Source organism: Chiloscyllium punctatum, chromosome 14 (assembly GCF_047496795.1).
Source record: "Chiloscyllium punctatum isolate Juve2018m chromosome 14, sChiPun1.3, whole genome shotgun sequence".
NCBI classification, from domain to species: Eukaryota; Metazoa; Chordata; class Chondrichthyes; order Orectolobiformes; family Hemiscylliidae; genus Chiloscyllium; species Chiloscyllium punctatum.
Genome location: NC_092752.1, coordinates 5,050,957 through 5,068,824, shown reverse-complemented (window position 1 = coordinate 5,068,824; position 17,868 = coordinate 5,050,957). Strand labels below are relative to the sequence as shown.

General features: G+C 43.3%; 1 protein-coding gene across 1 annotated transcript in view; it reads left to right on the top strand.

The window, feature by feature from the left end:
- LOC140485453 (probable E3 ubiquitin-protein ligase HERC4) overlaps positions 1-17,868 on the top strand; it is a 103,020-nt gene that overhangs the window by 21,708 nt on the left and 63,444 nt on the right. The window contains exons 2-5 of the mRNA XM_072583656.1: positions 248-404; positions 3,824-3,900; positions 6,763-6,984; positions 10,086-10,177. Of these exons, the coding sequence (XP_072439757.1) occupies positions 248-404; positions 3,824-3,900; positions 6,763-6,984; positions 10,086-10,177 (548 nt within the window). The remainder of the gene's footprint in view (positions 1-247; positions 405-3,823; positions 3,901-6,762; positions 6,985-10,085; positions 10,178-17,868) is intronic.

The window sequence follows — 17,868 nt, the reverse complement described above, 5'->3', positions numbered from 1 at the left end:
ATAGTTCAACCTGACCATTCCTCAGTGAATTAATTAAAAAATGACATAATACTGTCTAATGAATAAACTTTCTTTCTATTCACAAAAGATCTGTTTATCAGGCAAAGCTGAAGGTTAATATTGAGCACAGTTTGAGGAGATATTTAAGTCTTTTCTTACATCCTGGTCCAAATCTAATGAATCTCAGGCTTGTTTCAATGTTCCATTTCCTGTGGTTCTTATTTCTTTTCCCTTCTTTTCTACACAGAGCTGGTTAATGGATTGAAAAAGCTGAAGATTCACTCTGTGGACAGTGGAGCAGCACATATTGTCTATGTTTCTGAAGGAGGAGATGTGTTTTTCAGTAAATTACAAAACAAGAAGAACAGAAGTTTCGCAAAAGCTTTCAAAATCACAGAGCCAAAGTAAGAGTCATGCTAGCTGTAGGGGACAAGGAATCTTGTGTTTGAACAGTACTCACTTTTATTCCTGGAGAAAGTGAGGACTGCAGATGCTGGAGATCAGAGCTGAAAATGTGTTGCTGGAAAAGCCCAGCAGGTCAGGCAGCATCCAAGGAACAGGAGAATCGACGTTTCGGGCATAAGCCCTTCTTCAGGAATGACTTTCCTCATCCCTGAAGAAGGGCTTATGCCCGAAACGTCGATTCTCCTGCTCCTTGGATGCTGTCCGACCTGCTGCGCTTTTCCAGCACCACATTTTCAGCTCACTTTTATTCCTGCCCTGAATCAGGCTGTTTCAGGTGGGCAGGTCAGGAGAGAATCAGCATAGACACCTCTGGGTGAAATGAGCAGAATAGCTTTTCCTCACTCTGAATTTTATTACATTTAACGCTCTCTGCTTCCCTTCCTGTGCCTGGTAGTTTTAAAAATAGTACCAGAGGCTGTGCTGTTTTCACTAGAGAGAAGAAGGTTAGGAGGTGACTTAATAGAGACACTCAAGATGATCAGAGGACTAGATAGGGTGGACAGTGAGAGCCCTTTCCTTCGGATGGTGATGGCTAACACAAGGGGACATCACTTTAAATTGAGGGGTGATGGATATAGGACAGATGTCAGAGGTAGGTTCATTACTCAGAGAGTGGGAAGAGCATGGAACACACTGCCTGCAACAGTAGTAGACTCACCAACTTTAAGAGCACTTAAATAGTCATTGGATAAGTACATGGATGACAATGGAATTGTGTAGTTTAGGTGGGCTTCAGATTGGTTTCACAGGTTGGCGCAACATCGAGGGCCGAAGGGCCTGTACTGCGCTGTAATGTTCTATGTTCTACACTCCCTTTTATGACAAAAATAAATTAAATAGGATTTAATCCTGAATCAAAGATTTTAATGTAGAGAAATGAGATTATCCATCCACATTGAACCTGGAGTGGATACACCTGTGAATTTCTAAAGTGGTGAAAAGCTGGAATCGGAGATTTGGTGCGAGCATCATTAAACAGCCATTGGCAGAATTTTCTTTGCTGGGATCTAGGCATCCCTGGCATGGCCAATGTTTGATGCTGGTCCCTAATGACCCTGAGTGTCTTACTGCAGGGCACTGAAGAGTTAACCCCATTGTTGTGGGTCTGGAGTCATATGTCAGCCAGGCTGGATAAGGATTTCCCTCCCTAAAGGATATTCCTGAATCAGATGGAGTTTTTATAATAGTCACTGATAGCTTAATGGTCATAATTACTAAGCCCGGTTTTATATACAAGTTTTATTAATTGTGATTAAATTCCATCAGATCTCTTATGAACGCAAGTGCCCAAAACATGAGCCTTAATCTCTGGGCTCCTAGTCTAGCGACATTACCACTTCATCATCACTTCCATCTATACCAAGGCCATAAGCTCAAAAGTTAACCAAAAAGGAAGGTAATGGCCCAGTAGTATTAATCCAGCATCCAAGGTAATGTCCTGGGGACCTTGGTTCAAATCCCGTCATGGGAGATGATGAAATTTGTTTCAATTTTTAAATGATGACCATGAAACTGTTGTCAATTGTTCATATATTCCCTTTAGAGAAGGAAACTGCGGGCCTTACCTGGTCTGGTTGAGTTCACTTACAGAGCTACCTGGATCTCATTGACTGACAGGAGAACAGGCTCATGGGTCAGAATGTTTCTCCTCTAGTTTCCATATATCTTCTATATTCTTAAAAGGGCAAAACATCAATTCGGAACACTTAAAGAAATATCTCATGTTTTTGAATGGATCGCTTCAGCAATTACACAGAGGAAGATTAGTCAGAGTCTGTTGTACACATGGATCTTCCCTGGCCAGATTCCCATTACCTGTGCTCAGACATTTCCTAGTGCTCGGTGACAATGAGGATGCAACCAATCAGGATCATCCCATCTTCCCCACTGTTTTCTGCCTGATGTTTCGTCATTCTGTATCTGTTTATCCTTCCAGCTCTTCAGGGTCTTTAAAATGTAATAAAACATTTTAAAGGGGCTCACACAGCATCACAACGTTGTTATTATGGTCTAAGTAGTATCCTGTATAAGTTCGGCATATATAGTACATACTGTATTGTGTATGTTCTGCATATATGAACTTGTATAAGTTTAACAGGGGAGGCGATGACCTAGTGATATTACCGCTGGGCTGGTAATCCAGAGACTCTAAGTAATGTTTTGGGGACCCAGGTTTGAATCCCACCCACGGCTAATTATGGAATTTGAATTCAATAAATATCTGGAATTAAGATGATGACCCTGAATTCATGGTTGGGACTCTAAACCTCAGCAATGGGGCAATTAGGGATGGGCAATAAATGCTGGCCTAGCCTGTGATATATATTCCTATAATGAATTTTTAAAAAATCCCTCCTTGTTCCTCTATTCTATATCCCTAGTGAGTTTCGAGAAGATATGTAGCTCAGGTTGAGGTTCTGGTTGTTCGCTGAGCTGGAAGGTTCATTTTCAGATGTTTCGTCACCATACTAAGTAACATCATCAGTGAGTCAGTGGACGAAGACTCCAAGCTTCACCCGGAGGCTCACTGAAGATGTTACCTTGTATGGTGATGAAACGTCTGAAAATGAACCTTCCAGCTCAGTGAGCAAGCCTACATCCAGATTCTATATCCCTGCCAGTAAAGCGCAGAGTAATATAAGCATGGCTGCTATCTCCATCTGCCTGACACCTTTAGTACTTTATATACAAACACACTCGGTGTCTCTTGCAATACTTTAAAATTGCATCCTTATTTTATATTGTCTCGCCATATTCTTCCGACAGAGAAGATTACAGAAACATAGGAACAGAAATAGGCTATTCAGCCCGTGAGGCCTGTTCTGTCGTTCAATGAGATCCATCATTGAGAATGTGGCATTGGAAAATACTTACCTTTGGCACATTTTCCTTAATACCTTTACCATGGTTCTTGTATATTAAATAGAATTTATTGAGGGCCACATTAGGACAGTGTTTAGTGGGAAAGATAAATTCTAAGTAGTATGCTACATGAGGAGAGAGAAGTGGAGAGGAAGAGATGGAAATCCAGGAGTTAGATTGCAAGCAGTTGAAGGTACAGCTCCAAACGGAGGGATGACTAACGTCAGGGATGAACTTGAGGGAAGAGATATGACTCTTGATGAATTGACGGAGTGTAGGCAAGCAGGGGGTGAGGTCACGAGGGGTTTGAACACAAAGGATAAGAATTTTAAAATCAAGGCATTGCTTAATCAGGGTCCAATGAACATGGGAGAGAGTTTGCCAAATGAATGAGCTAGAATACAGGCCTCATTGCTGATGCTATTCATGTAGAATGTAGCTTTGAAATGAAGCCCTTGGCTTGGTCATTAATGAGTGGTTTTATTTACTTATATAGGCAACTGAGCACCTTAGCAGGAAAGTGCGTTATTCAGGTTGCCTGTGGGAACAATCACTCACTGGCTCTGTGCAAAGGTAAGAGCATCTGAAAGAAAGTATATGGCAGCAATGTGTATCATTGACAAAGTTCACTCACCAATCAGACAGCACCTTCTAAACCCATGACCACTTCCATCTCAAGGGACAAGGACAGCAGATACATGGGAACACCACCCCCTGCAAGTACCTCTCCAAGCCACTCACCATCCTGACTTGGAAATGTATCACCATTCCTTCACTGTCACTGGGTCCAAATCCTGGAATTCCCTCTCCAAGAAGTCGTATCAGACTCAAAATGTTAACTCTATTTATCTCTCCACAGATGCTGCCAGACCTGCTGAGTATCTCCAGCATTTTCTGTTTTTACTCCCAAGTTTTGTATTCAATTTCCCTTGTGGCAAGTGATTACATTCTATTAGCTTTCCCAATTACTTGCTGCGCCTGTATACTAAGTATTTGCAATTCACAACAACGAGAGGTATTTGGGAGTCCTTATGCATAACTCTCAAAAACCTATCATACAAATTCAGCAGGCATAGGGAAGGCAAACAGATTGTCAAAAGGGAATAGAGTATAAATGCAGGGAGGTTTTGTTGCAACTATGCAAGGCACTAAGCAGACCACAGCTGGAATACTGAGAATATTTTTGCTCCCCTTATCTATGGAATATAGACTAGGATTGGAGGCATTCCAGAGACTCATGCTGTCTGCTGTGATGGTCTGTGCTATTTCACAAAATTACCCTTAATAATACCCAGTGCTGACATGTGGGGGAGGTTATACACAGCTACTGGTGAAACTGAGATTGTTTTCCTTTGAACACAGAAGGCTAAGGGTAGATTTAAAGAGAGCTGTTTCCGTGGAGTAAATAAGGGCACACTGCTTCAAGTGACAGGTGGGTCAGTAAACAGAGGACACAAAGTTTGAGGTAATTGGCCAAAGAGCCAGAAGGGAGGTGAGAATTACATTTTAGCTCTCAGTGAGTTGTTCTGCTCTGGAATGTACTACCTGAAAGGGTGGTGAAAGTAGAGTTAATAGAAAAAAAGACTTACATTTTATATCGTCTTTCACAGCCTCAAGATATCACAAAGTGTTTTCCAGCCAATGAAAGACTCCTGAAATAGCATCACTTGTAATGTAGAGACTGGAGCAGCCATTTGTGCAGTGTAGCACTCTCTCAGTCTTGGATTGACAGTATGAGCCTAGATTCAACATGTTGTACTTAATCTTGCTGCTGAGAGGCTACAGAGATACCCACTGACCACAACTGATATGTTGACCATCTTCAAATCAACAATATTACAAAGATTAAAGCCAACAATTATTGAATATTAGACCACAAGACGGAGGAGCAGGAGTAGGCCATTCTGCCCATCAAGTCTGTTGCACTATTCGATGCTGATCTGATAATCCTCAGCTCCACTTTCCTGCCTTTTCCCCATAACTCTTGGTTCCCTAACTGATTAAACATCGATCTCAGCCTTGAATATACTTAATGACCCAGCCACAACAGCCCTCTGCCCCACTCTGAGAGAAAAGAAATTCCTCCTCATCTCCGTCTGAAATGGGTGACCCCTTACTCTGAGATTATGCTTCTGGTTCTAGACTCTCCCACCTTTCTGTATTGACCCTGTCAATCCTCCACAAATCTTTTATGTTTCAATATGGTCACCTTTCTATCTTAATGATGTTGAGGAAGAGGTGGAGTGTAATGTATCGAATTTGAAGACAATGCAAAATTTGGGACAGAGGATATGTTGTGATGAGGACGTAAAATATCTATAAGAGGGTATAGGTAGGTAGAGTGAGTGGGCAAAGACTTGGCAGATGGAGTTTAATGCACAAAAGTGTGAGGTCATGCATTTTGTTAGGAAGTGTCAAAAGCAGAATACTATTTAAATGGAGAGAAACTCTGCAGAGGGATCTGGGTGTTCTTGTGCATGCAGGTGCAGCAAGTAATGAGGAAGGTCAGATGAAGTTTGCCTTATATTGCTAGGGATTTGGAGTTTAAACAAAGGGAGTCTTGCTATAGCTGTACAGGGTGTTGGTGAGGCTGCACTTGGATGACTGAGTCCTGTTCTGGTCCCTGTGTTTAATAAAGGATCTTGTTTTTGGAGGCTGCTCAAAAGAGTTTCTCTTGGCAGACTCCTGGATAAAGGGGATGATTTATCAAGGACAGCTATTCTTGAGAGTTTAGATGACTGAGGGGTGACCTTATTGAAACATTCAGGATTCCCAGGGGGTGTGACAGGATTGATATTGAGAAGATATTTCCACCACTGGGGCAATCTCAGACTTGGGGACATAGCTACAGAATAAGGGACACTCTGACGTGCAAAGAATTTCTTCTCCCAGAGAGTAGTGCATATCTGGAATTCTCTACCCTGGAGAGTTGTGCAGGTTAGATCTGTTATAATATATAAACTGGAGGTGAACATATTTTGGAGTTGAGAGCAATGAGGAGCTGACACCTAAGAGGACACAGGCCTACGGCAGATCAGTCATGATGTTATAGAAACGCAGGATAGGCTTGAGGGGCTGAATGGCCTACTCTTGCTCCTGTTTAGAGTCATAGAGATGTACAGCACAGAAACAGACCCTTCGATCCAACTTGTCCATGGCAACTAGATACCCTAAATTAATCTAGTCCCATTTACCAGCACTTGCACATATCCCAGTAAACCCTTCCTATTCATATACACATCCAGATGCCTTTTAAATGTTGTAATTGTACCAGCCTCCACTACTTCCTTTGGCAGCTCATTCCATACACGCACCACCCTCTGTGTCCCTTACGTCTCTTTTAAATGTTCTTAAAGCTGGTTACTTTCTTGTCGAAGTGAGTCTTTATTTAATGAGTTACCTGTACAATTGTTTCTCTTTGAATTTTGCTAAAAGATGGTCAGGTGTTTGCGTGGGGCCAGAACGCTGGGGGCCAGTTGGGCCTTGGCAGGAATGGTCACAGTGTGCTCAGACCCCAGCGTGTGGAGACATTGACGGCGATCCCCGTGGCTCAGATTACGGCAGGTGGAGCTCACAGCTTTGCTCTCTCCCTCTCTGGGGTAGTGTACAGCTGGGGAAGAAATAATCGCGGACAATTGGGGCTCAATGACACCAAATGTAAGTAAAATGCACTCCCTTCCTTTTTACTCTCACATTCATCGTTTTCCAGTTTCTGTCTCCACCCTGGATTTTGTGATAACTTGCCACTAAAACCAGTACTCAAAGTGTGCTTATATAGAAGCAAACAACAGAAAAGACCCTTCAGCCCATCGAGTCTGCTCCTACTTTATACTCACATCCCATTCACCTTTTACATTATCTGCCTGTCTGACAACATACCAAATATAAAATTCTGATCTTTGTTTTCCAACCATGCGTGGCCTAACATTTCCCTATCTCTGTAACCTCAAGCAGACCCTCGACGCTCTGAGATTTCTGCACCCCTCTCATTCCGGCCTCTTGACGATCACTGATTTTAATATGCCATTTATGGTGATTCCTTCAGCTGCTGGGGTGTCACAACCTGTAATTCCCTCATCAAACCTCTGTCTCACTCCTCTTCCCCCTTTAAGATGCTCCATCTTCAAAGCCAAGTTTGGTTAACAGCTCTAATGTCTCCTTTTGAGTGTCAGCAATAAAATTGGTTGGATAGTTATTGTTGTGACATGTCTTGTTTTACTACATTAAGGGTGCTATATAAATGCAGGTTATGGTTGCTACTGCTACACCTCATAAAGTGGATCATTCATTTTAATGTTGACAGTGACAAAGCTCTTCCCTCTGGTGGTAAAATTTAGAACTGCAGCTGGAACACTGTGAATGGACAAGAATATTATTGCAATTAGAGTTAATTGTTTGTTAGAGCAAAGTGTGGTGTTTAGTATCTCTACGTACGTTGTGTACCTATTGCTGAACAGTCAATTTTCTACTGTGGCCTCTAGTGATTATAACAATGTTAGCTAACTGGACTCCATAAAATATGAGTTCCCTGATGGGGGCTGTTAAACTGATCCAATCAGGGAGCCCTGGCTGACAGATATAAACAGGAGTGTCAGAGGTTCTGTTCACTCTAAGAGCTGGCTCTGAGGGAGCTGGATGAGTGTCAAGGATTCTACACATGTAAATAAAGGGTGACAGGATATCAGCCTCCTGTGAAGTTATTTCATGCTCCATATTTCTTTGGGTAACGTTCAATGGTAAGGCACGTCATTGAAATGGCCCATAGCACCAGGGGCTTCACTCTGTAAGCTGTGTCCCAGTCAGGTAAGCTATGCAGGAACTTTAGCTCTTGAAAATACCCCATAATGTTTTAGAGGCTACCATCACATTTTATCTCCCATGTTGCCAAATGGGAACTTTTAAACATCAAACTTTCAAAACACATGATGAATGTTCCCCATGACCTATAAAGTTCAGTTCAGTGTGATGTTCCTGAATAAGCATGTGGACCATATGAACACTGCAAACTCACAAACACGGCAGGAGCAAAACATTGCTGGCTCTAGTTCTGGACTCCCCCACTCCAGGGAAAAGACCTTGTCTATTTATCCTATCCGTGCCCCTCATGATTTTATAAACCTCTATAAGGTCACCCCTTAGTCTCTGATGCTCCAGAGAAAACAGCCCCAGCCTATTCAACCTCTCCCTATAGCTCAAACCCTCCAACCCTGGCATCATCTTTGTAAATCTTTTCTGAACTCTTTCAAATTTCACAACATCCTTGTTAATGGTGGTGGAGTAGGAGTCCTGAGCACGGGGCTCATCCACTCCATTTTTCCCTTTCTCCGTTGTTTTTCTTCTTTCTCCTCGCTCCTTGTGAAGAGAGCGGTTATGGTGATGGCATCGGTGGTGGGTTTGGTTGCCAGTGGTTTCTGTATCGATGAGGTGGGCCCAGCGCTGGCTGAAGGCTGCTGCTGCAGTGGAGGTGAGTGTGGGTTCCCCACAGTGTCTGCATCCAGAGTGGCTTCCTGGAGGTGGAGGAGAGGGTGGCTTTGGGCCCAGTATGAGGAGCCGGTGACATCGGCAGTAGCTGCATTGGCGATGTGTGCCCGCAGTAGAGTCTTGGTGGCTGTGACGAGTATGGGCCGGTGGCGGGACCTGACGGCATCGATGGCGGCTGCTTTGGTGAGGGCTGATGCAGGGTTTAAAATACACAAAGAAATATGGAGCATGAAATAACTCCACAGAGGCTGGGATCCCATCACCAATCACCCTTTATTTATACAGGGAGAGTCCTTGACACTGATCCAGCTCCCTCAGAGCCAGCTCTCAGAGTGAACAGAACCTCTGACGCTCCTGTTTATATCTGTCAGCCAGGGCTCCCTGATTGGGGATCAGTTTAACAGCCCCCATCAGGGACCTGAGGATTCTGGTTCACAGTTCCTTGAAAATGGAGTCACGGGTAGACAGGTCGGGAAAAAGGCGTTTGGTACACTTGCCTTCTTCGGTCAGTGCATTGAGGATTGGAGTTGGGACATCATGTTGTATCTGGACAGGACATTGGTTAGGCCACTTTTACAATAGCGGGTTCAATTCTGGTCACCCCATCATAGGAAGGATTGGATTTACTTATTTTCACGTGGTTTGTTACAAAATACAGCGAAAAATGTGGCCCAGTGTTCCCACTCACTGGCACCATCTTAAAATACAGAAAAATAAACCAAAATATAGAATATAAAGGCAAAAAAATTAAAGTTCAACTTGACAGTCATTCTTGTTAAGAGCTCAGTCATGGGACTGGAGCAGCTAGCCATGAGTCCCCTCACCAGGTCACCGGAACAAGAATCACCCTCTCTTGGAACCACCATGAGCCCTTGCTGGGCCTCGCTGTGAGTGGCGACACTGGGCCACATTTTTCACTGTATTTTGTAACAAACCATGTGAAAATATATAAACCAAATCCTTCCTATGATGGGGCGACCAGAATTGAACCCGTTATTGTAAAAGTGGCCTAACCAATGTCCTATCCAGCTACAACATGATGTCCCAACTCCAATCCTCAATGCACTGACCGAAGAAGGCAAATGTACCAAATGCCTTCTTCCCGACCTGTCTACCCGTGACTCCATTTTCAAGGAACTGTGAACCAGAATCCTCAGGTCCCTTTGTTCGGCAACATTCCCCAAGTCTCTTTTGTATTTGTGCATTACTTCAGTTTTACATTCCAAGGTGTCAGGAATACAGGAATAAAAGATTATATTTCTTTTTGTTTATCCCAGCTCGGCATCTTCCTACGTATGTGAAGCTATTGGAGTGGAAGAAGATTGTCTACATTTCCTGTGGAGCACAGCACACTGCCATGCTGACTAAGGTCTGCTTGGAGAATATGACAAATTTTAATTGTAAAATTGCAATTTCTTCAAGGTTTGCAAAGATTTGAATTTCTAAGGTGCTTTTTAGACCTCAGGACATTTCTAATTAATGAACAGAAAGCAAAGTAACCCGGGAAATTCAGCAGCCAATTTGTGCACAGCAAGGTGTCTCAAATAGTGATGTGCAGAACAACCTACACTGCAGGTCATAGAGTCATAGAGATGTACAGCACAGAAACAGACCCTTCACTCCAACTTGTCCATGCCGGCCAGATATCCCAACCTGTTCTCGTCCCATTTGCCAGCACTTGGCCCATATCCCTCTAAACCCTTCTTATTCAAATACTCATCCAGATATCTTTTAAATGTTATAAATTATACCAGCCTCCACCACTTCGTCTGCCAGCTCATTCCATACACACACCACCCTCTGTGTGAAAAAGTTGCCCCTTAGGTCTCTTTTATATCTGTCCCCTCTCACCCTAAACCTATGCCCTCCACCATCCTAGGGGAAGGACTTTGTCTATTTATCCTATCCATGCCCATCATGATTTTATAAACCTCTGTGAGGTCTTTGAAGACTGGAGGTTGGCTAACGTGGCGCCACTGTTTAAGAAAGGTGGTAAGGACAAGTCAGGGAACTATAGACCAATGAGCCTGACGTCGGTGGTGGGCAAGTTGTTAGATGGAATCCTGAGGGATAGGATGTACATGTATTTGGAACGGCAAGGAATGATCAGGGATAGTCAACGACTTTGTGCGGAGGAAATCATGTATCACAAACTTGATTGAGTTTTTTGAAGAAGTAACAAAGAGGATTGATGAGGGCAGAGCGGTGGATGTGATCTATATGCACTTCAGTAAGGTGTTCGACAAGATTCCCCATGGGAGACTGTTGAGCAAGGTTAGATCTCAAGGTGAGCAAGGAATACAGGGAGAACTAGCCATTTAGATACAGAACTGGCTCAAAGGTAGAAGACAGAGGGTGGTGGTGGAGGGTTGTTTTTCAGACTGGAGGCCTGTGACCAGTGGAATGCCACAAGGATCGGTGCTGGGTCCACTACTTTTCATCATTTATATAAATGATTTGGATGTGAGTATAAGAGGTACAATTAGTAAGTTTGCCGATGACACCTGTCATGGAAACTAAATTGACTTGACACAATTATTAGCAAGAGCAAAGAAAGGAGCTTTATTGTTACCTCTGTAGAAGTGACACCAGTACACAAATGCTAGATGCCTTCATGTAAAGGAGTGCCTTAACATAGTACAGACTCTTGCTTTATTCTGTTTCTTATCACACTGTCAAGGGCGAATCCCCTCGTCTTAGACATAACAGTTCTTTAGCTTTCGCTGAGTTCGATGATCACAAGGTCGAGCTGAATGTTTACAGCATTCTCACAGAGATAAGCTGACTACAGGCCTTCATCAAAGTATTGTTCAACTTATACAGCATTAAGTTAAAGGAAAGCATTCCCTTTCAAATTTCATAGTAAATGGATAATTAACTTCAAAGTAAATGGATAATTTTCCATTACACACCAAAATTGGAGGTGTAGTAGACAGTGAAGAAGGTTACCTCAGATTACAACAGGATCTTGATCAGATGGGCCAACGGACTGAGAAGTGGCAGATTAATTTAGATAAATAGGAAGTGTTACATTTTGGGAAAGCAAATCTTAGCAGGACTTATACACATAATGGTAAGGTCCTGGGGAGTGTTGCTGAACAAAGAGACCTTGCAGTGCAGGTTCATAGCTCCTTGAAAGCGGAGTCACAAGTAGATAGGATAGTGAAGAAGGTGTTTGGTATGCTTTCCTTTATTGGTCAGAGTATTGAGTACAGGAGTTGGGAGGTCATGTTGCGGCTGTACAGGATATTAGTTTGGCCATTGTTGAAATACTGCGTGTAATTCTGGTCTTCTTCCTATCAGAAAGGAGTTGTGAATCTTGAATGGGTTCAGAAAAGATTTACAAGGATGTTGCCAGGGTTGGAGGATTAGAGCTGTAGGGAGAGGTTGAATAGTCTAGGGCTGTTTTCCTAGGAGCGTTGGAGGCTGAGGGGTGACCTTATAGAGGTTTATAAAATCATGAGGGGCATGGATAGGATAAATAGACAGTCTTTTCCCTGGGATGGGGGGTCCAGAACTAGAGGGCATGGTTTTAGGATGAGAGGGGAAAGAGATAAAAGAGACTTAAGGGGCAAGTTTTTCACTCAGAGGGTGGTACATGTATGGAATGAGCTGCCAGAGGATGTGGTGGAGGCTGGTACAATTGCAACATTTAAAAGGCATTTGGATGGGTACATGAATAGGAAGGGTTTGGAGGGATATGGGCCAGATGCTGGCAGGTGGGACTAGATTGGGTTGGGATATCTGGTTGGCATGGACGGGTTGGACTGAAGGGTCTGTTTCCATGCTGTACATCTCTGTGACTCTATGACTCTGAGATTTCCTTACAAATTTATTTCTCAATTTCCAGCTGACTATTAAGGGGTCTATAATACAATCCCAATAAGGTGACCATCCCTTTCTTAGTTCTCAGTTCCACCAAATAACTTCCCTGGATGTATTTCCAGGAATATCCTCCCTCAATACAACTGTATCTATCCCTTATCAAAAACTCCACTCTCCCTCCTCCCCTGCCTCCCTTTCTATCCTTCCTGTATCATTTGTACCCTGGAACATTAAGCTGCCAGTCCTGTCCATCCCTGAGCCACGTTTCTGTAATTGCTATGATATCCCAGTCCCATGTTCCCAACTATGCCGAGTTCATCTGCCTTGAAGTAAATGCAGTTTAATTTGTCAGCCCTACCCTGTTCTCTGCTTTGTTCCTGCCTGCCCTGACTGTTTGACTCGCTTCTTTACGCAACTGTACCTGTTTCAGATGGATCTCTTTCCTCAGTATCTCCCTGGTCCCACTCCCCCCCACCCCCTTACTATTTAAATCCTCCTGAGCTGCTCTAGCAAGTCTCCCTGCCAGTATATTAGTCCCCTTCCAATTCAGGTGCAATCCATCCTCTTGTACAGGTCACTTCCACCCTAGCAGAGATTCCAATGATCCAAAAATGTGAATCCATCTCCCATACACCAGCTCCTCAGCCACACATTCATCTGCTCTATCCTCCTATTCCTACCCTCACTAGCTCGTAGCACCAGGAATAATCCAGATATTACTACCCTCGAGGATAGTAAATTTTTAAATTCCTGCCTAACTTTCTATACTCTCCCTTCAAAATGTCATTCTTTTCCCTTCCTATGTCATTGGTTCCAATGTGTACAATGACCTCTTGCTGGCCCCTCTCCCCCGTGAGAACATTCTGTACCCTCTCTGAGACATCCTTGATCTTGGCACCAGGGAAACAACACACCATTCTGATTTTTTGCTGCTGGCCATGGAAACACCTGTCTGTACCTCTGACTAGAGAGTCCCCGAACACAATCGATCACTTGGAACCCGACGTACCTCTCATTACATTAGGGTCTGTCTTGATACCAGAAACTTGGCTGTTTGTGCTACGCTCCGATGTCCAGCGATACACAAATTCAAACAGCAAAGGCAGTAACTGCGCAGATTCACTGCTGTGTCAGTTAGCACTGTGGGTTTCTTTCTCTCTCTCCTTTGTCTGTCTTTCTACCTTTTAAAAGTGCTGTTGTTTGGACTTTTTTCTCTCCAAAACAATGCAACAGCGTATAAAACAGCAATTACTGCACCTAGAATTCGAGGAAACCACCTCCAACAACTAAAATACCTCAAACAAGAAGTAGTTGTTACACCTACAAATTTTTTTCCCTTCTCCAATTTAGGGATAATTTTACAACTAATCTGTTTCCCTTTCCTCATGCATGTAAATTGTAATTTGACATTCTCACATAAAAGCAGTATGTGAGAAGTCCATTCACCCCGTCAAATCCACACCAACCCTCCAAAGAGCATCCCCATGTGAACCCATTCCTTTAATCCCACATTTCCCATAGCTAACCCCCTAGCCTGCACATCCCTGGACACAATGGGCAATTTAGTATGGCTAATCCATATAACCTGCACATCTTTGGACTATGGGAGGGAACCGGAGCACCTGGAGGAAACCCACACGGACGTGGGGAGAATGTGCAAACTCCACACAGACAGTCACCCAAGGGTGGGATCGAACCTGGGTCCCTGGTGCTATGGAGCAGCAGTACTAACCACTGAGCCACTGTGCCACCCCTGTCCATGTAGAATGAGTGTAAGATGAAAAACTTTGATAACGTTGCTTTTATCAACAGTACTCAATTAGCAATGTGATAAATGAGCTGATCAAATACTATGATGATGATTGTGGAATAGATATTAGCCAGCGCATTGGTGATAACACCCTTACAGTTCTTCAACAGAGTGCCATAGGATTTTCTACATCCAGCTGAGAGACAAACAGGGTCTAGGTTTAACATCTCAGCCACAAAGACTGAGGTAGTTTCTTGGGTCAAACACCACTGCTCTTTTGATATGATCTGAGTGCTTCCCTATTTTTTACCTCACTAAATATTTACCATAAAGATCGGGATTTTATTGAGACAGATATCTTGAAGTTTATTAACACCACTAGCTATTCACGTTGCTCTAACACCACAGACTTGTACATAGTCTGGATTCTGATGTTATTGTGCATTATATACACCAGTTATTGAACACACACAACACTGACACCATTACACAGAGAGGGTGACTGAAGGTGAATACTGGAGCATCACATATCATCACATCATTGTCTTAAAGGCACACTTGCTCTCTAGTCTGGAATCTGTTATTAGCTCAACAACAACAGAACTTTCAACAGTGCCAAGATCTCTCAGCAACGCATGGGAAGAATCAGCTTTGATTCTGTGCGCAAGTCTTTGTAATGGGGCTCAAGCTATGAACATCTGACACAAGAGACAAGAGTGTTAAACCTCAAAATCCATTCAAATATTTTTCAGCATAATTTATCAAACAAGATTGTTCTTATCTGACAGTCGGCGATGTTAATGCTCAGGTCCTTCTGAGACACTGGCTCCTGATCCTTGGGGATTTGTAAATCAAGGTTAAGTCAGTGTTTTCATTCATGAGAATAGACCAGGGCACTCTGCTTTACGATGTATTCATCAACATTGTGTCAAAGTTTCAGGTCCACACTTTTGCAATGGGGGAGCAAATAATGAGTTTGAATGAGGGGGTCATCCTGTGTGAAAGTCTATCTGACCCTGTAATCTTCCTAACAAAACAAAGAAAAACCTGAATGAATCCCTTGACCAAGTCTGCACTGGGGAAGGTTTGTATCCACAAATCAGGGAATTTCATAGAAAACTTATAGAATCCCTACAGTGTGGAAACACAATAAGTCCACACTGACCCTCCGAAGGGTAACCCACCCAGACCCATTCCACTCCCCTATTACTCTACGTTTACCCTCCTACATATTCCTGAATACTATGGAAATTTAACATGGCCAATTCAGCCTAGTCTGCAGATCTTTGGACTGTGGGAGGAAACCGGAGCACCCGGAGGAAACTCACACAGACACAGAGAGAATGTGCAAACTCCACACAGACATGCATCGAACCTAGGTGCCTGGTGCTGTGAGGCAGCAGTGCTAATGACTGAAACACCGTGCCACCCCCTAAATCAGTCAGAAACACTGTTACCAGGATACATTTGCAGAACAGAATTCCCATTCCCTGACCGGGATTCGAACCCGGGCAGCAGTAGTGAAAGCACCAAATCCTAGCCCCTAGACTATGAGGGCAGGCTTTTCTTTATTTTTCTTTATTCTTTCATGGAGTGAGGGTATTGTTGTTGGAGCCAGCATGTGTTGCACGTCCCTAATTTCCCTTAAACTGAGCGGCTTGTGAGGCTCTTTCAGAGGGGAGTGGGTCTGGAGTCACGTGTAAGTCTGACCAGGTAAGGATGGAGTTTCCTTCCCTGAAGGACATGTGAGTGAACACCAGATGGGGTCTTTATGACAATTGATGATAGTGTCATGGCCACCGTTACTGAGACTATCATTCAGCCCAACGTTTATTTAAATCCCAAGAAATCATAGAATCCCTTCACTCAGAAAGTGTCCAGTCGGTCTACTTTGGCTGTGCTAGCTCTTTCTAAAAGCTACCCAATTAATCCCACATCCCCATCCTTTCTCCATATCTCTTGAACTGTTTTCATCCTTCAGCTGTTTGTCCAATTGCCCTTTTAAAAGTTTCAATTGAATCCACTTACCCCGCACTTTCAGTTTTGCCTGAAGTGTCGATTTTCCCGCTCCTTGGATACTGCCTGACCTGCTGTGCTTTTCCAGCACCACTCTAATCTAGACTCTGGTCTCCAGCATCTGCAGTCCTTGTTTTTACCTCGTTGATTTTAACCCTACTGCGAATCCTCTTGCAAGGATACCTGCCTTGAAGAAGTTTTCCTCCTCTCTCTACAAGAATCTCAGTGAATCTCTCCCTCACTGTAACCCTCAGGTCATCTCCTCTGCCCTGAAGCTGTTCAACCATGTCCTGAAACAGACTCGCTACCACAGCCACAGTTGCTTTATGTTAATTTCTCCCCACCCCCACCCGTCTCTCATTTATCTCTCCACTCTGCAGGCACCCTGCCTCTATTCCTGATGAAGGGCTTTTGCCCGAAACGTTGATTTTCTTGCTCCTCAGATGCTGCCTGACCTGCTGTGCTTTTCCAGCACCACTCTAACTGCAGATTATAACAGCTCACTGTGTGAAATAAAAATTTCTTTTATCAATTATTTAATTTTTTTATGATTACTGACTTTCTTACCTGTGGAAGCAATTTTTTATTTTTTCTTAAGCCAGAGACTGCACATTTATTTACAAGGAGTTAATTACCTCACTGACTTCAACCTTTAACCTTTTTAAATAAGAAATACTCAGCTACCTGAACAGGAGAAAGTGAAGTCACTGAGGTAATTAATGTCTTGTTAATGAGTCTGATGTCCCAAGCTGTATAAGTTCAGGAGTTATTATATGGAGAAAATGTAATTCATACTATTGTAATGAACAATACTGAACAGTTTTATTTCATTAAGATTTGCATTTACATATCTCAACTCATCTTAAAGCGTTTCACATACTGTTGATTACTTGTGGTGCATTGGCTGTGTTAGATGTAGACAATAGACAATAGGTGCAGGAGTAGGCCATTCTGCCCTTCGAGCCTGCACCACCATTCAATATGATCATGGCTGATCATCCTTTACCTAAATTGTTCCTGCCTTATCTCCATAAACCTTGATTCCACAATCTTTGAGAGCTCTATCCAATTCTTTCTTAAATGAATCCAGAGACTGGGCCTCCACTTCCCTCTGGGGCAGAGCATTCCACACAGCCCACCACTCTCTGGGTGAAGATGTTTCTCCTCATCTCTGTCCTAAATGGTCTACCCCGTATTTTTAAGTTGTGTCCTCTGGTTCGGCACTCACCCATCAGCGGAAACATGTTTCCTGTCTCCAGAGTGTCCAATCCTTTAATAATCTTATATGTCTCAATCAGATCCCCTCTCAGTCTTCTAAACTCAAGGGTATACAAGCCCAGTCGCTGCAGTCTTTTAGTGTAAGGTAATCCCGCCATTCCAGGAATTGACCTTGTGAACCTACGCTGCACTCCCTCAATAGCCAGAATGTCTTTCCTCAAATTTGGAGACTAGAACTGCACACAGTACTC